We start from the raw sequence: 4,720 nt of genomic DNA on the forward strand, positions 1-4,720 counted from the left end.
CTCTGCGTGAGACGCCCGAGGTATTTGTGTTAGGAACAACAAAAGCAATTAAAACCAATAATAATAACGGAGCCTCTGGGTAGACGGGGAGCTCGTGCATCCGAAGCCGGATCCTGAGGCGCCTCCGACCCCGCTCGCTGGTCCGGGGGCAGATGGACGGGGAAATAATAAATAGGTTATTCATCCTGAGTTCAGCGGGCGACGGCGGCCGAGAAACCAAGAGGAGGAAGAGTCCGGAATAGCGAAGATGAGGTACGTGGCGCTGCCGGGGGGAGCGGGCGAAGCGGAGCCTCCGAAGCTCGGCGGCCGCGGCTCGACAGCCGGGGGAGGGTCCGTCAGTGCCGGGTGCCGTACATCTTGTCCCACTCCAGGAGCAGGTCCAGCTCCTTGCGCGCGGCGGCCGGGCGCACCTTGCAGAACGCCCTCTCGAAGTCCTGGTAGGAGGTGGGCTGGAGCGGGCCCGGCAGCCCGCGCAGCGCGGCCGCCCCGGCGTGCTGGCACAGCTGCACCAGCTCGCCGCCCGAGAAGCGCTCGGTGCGCTGCACCAGGGACGCCATCTCCCGCTCGCTGAGGCAGGAGCTCTGCTGGAGCAGGGCCTGGTGCAGGATCTGCCGCCGGGCGATGCTGTCCGGCAGGGAGATGTAGAACCGCTTGGCGAAGCGCCGGTGAGAAGCTTCATCCATGCTGCCGGGCCGGGAGGTGGTCCCGATGACGACCAAGTTCTGCTCGGATGAGGTAGACACGTTGTCCAGGTAGGAGAGGAGCTGGGACTTGAGGTTGCTCACTTGGCCGCCGTCCTCGCCGGCCCGGGCCACCAGCAAGGACTCGGCCTCGGTGATGAGCACGACGGCGGGCTGCCGGCAGCTGGCCACGAAGAAGACGGTCTGCAGGATCTTCTCGGCTTCGGCTTTCCAGGTGGAGAGCAGGGTTGTCCCGCTGAGCTTCAGCAAGGTGGAGCCCAGCTGGGTGGAGATGCACCGGCTCAGCAGGGTCTTCCCCGTGCCGCGGGGGCCGAACAGCAGGACGGTGCGGGGCGCGCGGCTCGCGCCGGTGTAGGCGCCGGGACGCAGGATGGGCCACACCAGCTCCTCCTCGATGGCGGCCTTCACAGAGACCTGCCCGGCGATGTCCGTCCACTGCACGGGCGGCCCCCGCTCCACGATCTTGGTGTTCACCAGCTCCAAGACCAGCGGGTCGACGTTCTTGGGTTGCTCCTCCACCGACGGGCTGCCGAAGAGCGGCGCTTTGGGGGGCAGCCGCAGCGGGAAGGGGGGACCCGGCTCGGCCGCCCGCTCCCCATTGGCGAGGGGGGGGCTGAACTTCTCGAAGGGCTCCGCCGGCCGCAGCGGCGCGTCCCCGGTGCCGTAAGGCGGCGAGACCACACTCTTCATCGGCTGCCCGCTGTACTTGCCCGCGTGCTCCTCGGCGTTGCCGGCTCCCGCCGGCCGCTTCCCGGGCTTGAAGGCCACCTGGGGGGACTCGGCGCTGCCGCCGAAGCCGTTGCCCCGGCACTCGCCGTTGTCCGACATGGCGTAGGGGGACTTTGGCTGCTCGTAGCTGTATTTCCTATACCTGCCCTCCCCCTCATCCTCCCCACCGGAGATGTCGAACGCCTTCCTCTTCAAGGCACCCGCAGCCTCAGTGCCGAGGGGCGGCACGGACAGGGGCGCCAAGCCGGCACCCTGGTAGCCATAGCCGGGGACACCGGGCGGGCGGGTGGCGGGCGGCGGGGCCGGGATGGGGGTGGGCGCCGCGATGCCGGAGGGCAGGTAGGATGCGGAGGGATGCGGGGGGTGGATGGTGCCGTATCCCGGCTGGGGGGTGTAGCTGCCGGCCGCGTAGTTGTACATGGGGCCGGAGGAGCCGTAGCCGGGCACCAGGGCGGGCGAGGGGTGCGGGGGCTGCAGGAGCCCCGAGCCATGGAGGGCGGGAGGGTGCGGGGGCGGCAGCGCTGCCGCCGGCTGGGTGCAGTAGCCGGAGGGCAAGTAGGTGCCGCTGTAGCCTGAGGGGTACTCCTGAGACGACCCGAGCCCGCCGGAGCCGGTGGTGGCTCCTCCGCAGGAGTTCCCGGGGTAGATGGGGTCGGCGAGGTTGGCGGACACCACGGGGGAGCCCCCGAGCCCGATGGCCCCACCGCTGGGGGGGACGGCGGGCGGCACCACCCCCTTGGCGCCGGGGAGGCCATCGTGGATGGGGGTCAGGGGGTAGGTGCCATCAGAGCCGTGCGCCACCGGCCAGGGCTCCCCGTCCCCCTTCTGCCCGTTAACCGGCCCGAAGGCTCCATCCCCGTAGCCGCTCAGCACCGGGCGCTCATAGGGTGCGTCCAGCACCCCCGAGTACTTCTCGGCGTACCTCTTGAGCAGGTTGGAGGCGGTGAGCGCCGAGATGTCGTCGTTGGCCCAGGCGTAGTTGAAGCGCTGGCGGGTGCTGGGGTAGAGCTCGGACTTGTGGGCCGGCGAGGAGGTGGTGGAGGAGACGTCGAGGTGCTGCTCTGGCCACTGGTTCAGGGACTGGGCATGCTCTGGTGACCAGTGCATCTTCGACAGACCTGCGGGGCACAGGGCAGCGCGGTGAGAGCAGCGAGGCAGGGACGAGCGCCTCTTCTCATCGAGTATCTCCAAAACCATCCATACCGCCCTGTCCTGGCCCACATCGCACCTCCCGACCACAAACGTGCTCTTCAATTACGCTCGCGCTCTGCATTTTCCACGCAGGGACACCGGACGTGGAGCACAGTATAATGATCATATTATAATGCATATAATATTAATAGGATTAATATCTCGCCCCTCTACCCCCATCACAGTTCCCTCGCATCCCTGTCACCCCACAGCTCCACATCACGGGGATGCCGAGGTTGGTGTCACCCTCTCTTTCTCCAGCACCCAAACACCAGGCGGCCCCCCAGGCACACGCAGAGGGAGGTGACATTGTCCCCCATCCCCAGCGCTGGTCCCCACGTCCCCCCTCATCCCCAGCGCCCCAGGGGACACTTAAAGTGGGAGCCAGGAGGGACCTCATGCACCATCCACTCGCCTGGCTCAGCCTTTCAGCCACTTTGTGACCACAGCACAATTAGATTACTTAATGCTTTAATTGACTTATATGGCATTTGTACTTCCACTTTGGATATCAAACTTCCACAAGAGGATTTAAATGGCGGCTTTGCGTGGCTTTATCTGGCATCCTCCCTGCATTTACTGGCCATTATTAAAGTGCTCCCGACAGATAACCATGCAGACAGAGGCGGCCGGGACAGCCCGCGGGAAAGGGCCCTTTCTAATGACACAAAGGCGAATGCTGCCCAATAAACCTGCGCTCCTGCGGCAGATTTCCCCGAGCTGTACGCAGGGTCTGGCTGGGCCGTCCCTCTGCCTGCGAGCAAACAGCACTGAGAAGCTAGTAAAGGGAAAAACAAGGGTTTGGGTGACTTCAGGAGGAATAACACAAGGAACTAAAGCACCAGGAGTTTGCAGCTTTGCTGCAGGTGCCGACCACCGCTGCTTCTGCACCCCCAAAACATCCAGGCTAAAAGTACAGACTGCAAATGGTGTGGGGGGGTGTGGGGAGCAGGATGGGCCGGGGAGGCAACGGGGAGGTGGCGGATTGCCCCACAGTTGCCATCGCACGGGGCTCAGGAGCATCACGGCAGGAATGAGACGCCACCATCCCATGGGCGCCTCTGCCCGGCCGGCCCTCCCGGAGACACCAGGACCCGGCAGCGGGCAGCTCCGCGTCCGCCTTCTCCCGCAACACCGGGCAGCACGAGCTTCATGGCCGAGGGCAACGCACCCCGAGGACAGACACAAACCACCGATCTCCGAGGAGCACGCAGGTTTCCCCACAGCAGGGATCGATCCCAGCGCCCAAAGCTGAAAGTGGTGTCTAGAAATGAGCCTGGTGATGGGAATTGCACTTCTAAGAGGGTGGCAAGCGTGCCCCATGCCAGCGCGGGCTCCGCCAGCCCCGTCCCCAACACCGGTTCTGTGCCGAACGGTGAAGCCGCTGCGAGAGGAGCAGGGGGTGCACGGGCACAGAGCAAACCGAACAGTGGAAGGATCAGAGAATCACAGAGTCATTTGGGTTGGAAAAGCCCCTCAAGATCACCCAGTCCAATGTTTCCCCACCCCAGCACTGCCCCATGTCCTGAGCAACCCATCTCCGTCCGTCCAACCCCAGGGATGGTGACTCCAGCACTGCCCTGGGCGCGGATGGAGAAGCAAACCCGCCTCCACCCACCCCCTTTAAAGACAGGATGCATCGGGGAGAAAAAAGCCCCAAAGCCCCCGAAAAGCCCGGCTGCACCCTGCAAAACCAGGCAGGGGGGGAGGGCCGGCGGGCAGGGAGAAGTTGTCAGGGGTTTGAAATGGGACGTGAATGAGGCGGCGGAGCGGGACAGATGTTTCAATGCTCCCTTGGCAGTGTGAGAAAATTACTGTCCAGTGACCAAATGGCCAGGCCGGTTCCCACCCTCGCTGCTGCCCATTATCCCCAGCACAAGACAAAGGCGGGCAGGGGGGGCTGGGCAGGGGAGAATCCTATTGTTCCCGCCCGCCCTAATTATGGAAATCTTGTTAATCTATTCAGCAGCGACTCTGAACTGGGCTTTTGTTCGGGGGCTTCTTAGCGGGGCGCACCGCCGAGGGTGTCCAACGGCTCGGCGTTGCATGGGGATGGGGTGCGCTCCCTCCTGCTGCCCCCCCGGGAAAAGCTCAGGCCG

The 4,720-nt window shown here is 64.8% G+C and overlaps 1 protein-coding gene across 1 annotated transcript; it reads right to left on the reverse strand.

Moving 5' to 3' along the window:
- Positions 1-335: 335 nt before the first annotated feature.
- FIGNL2 (fidgetin like 2) lies at positions 336-2,537 on the reverse strand (the record flags this gene model as incomplete). Its single annotated transcript, XM_080360531.1, has 1 exon — positions 336-2,537. The coding sequence occupies one exon, from the start codon at positions 2,535-2,537 to the stop codon at positions 336-338; it is 2,202 nt and encodes a 733-aa protein (XP_080216657.1).
- Positions 2,538-4,720: the final 2,183 nt, after the last annotated feature.

Source organism: Nesoenas mayeri, assembly GCF_963082525.1.
Source record: "Nesoenas mayeri genome assembly, chromosome: 28".
Taxonomy (NCBI): Eukaryota; Metazoa; Chordata; class Aves; order Columbiformes; family Columbidae; genus Nesoenas; species Nesoenas mayeri.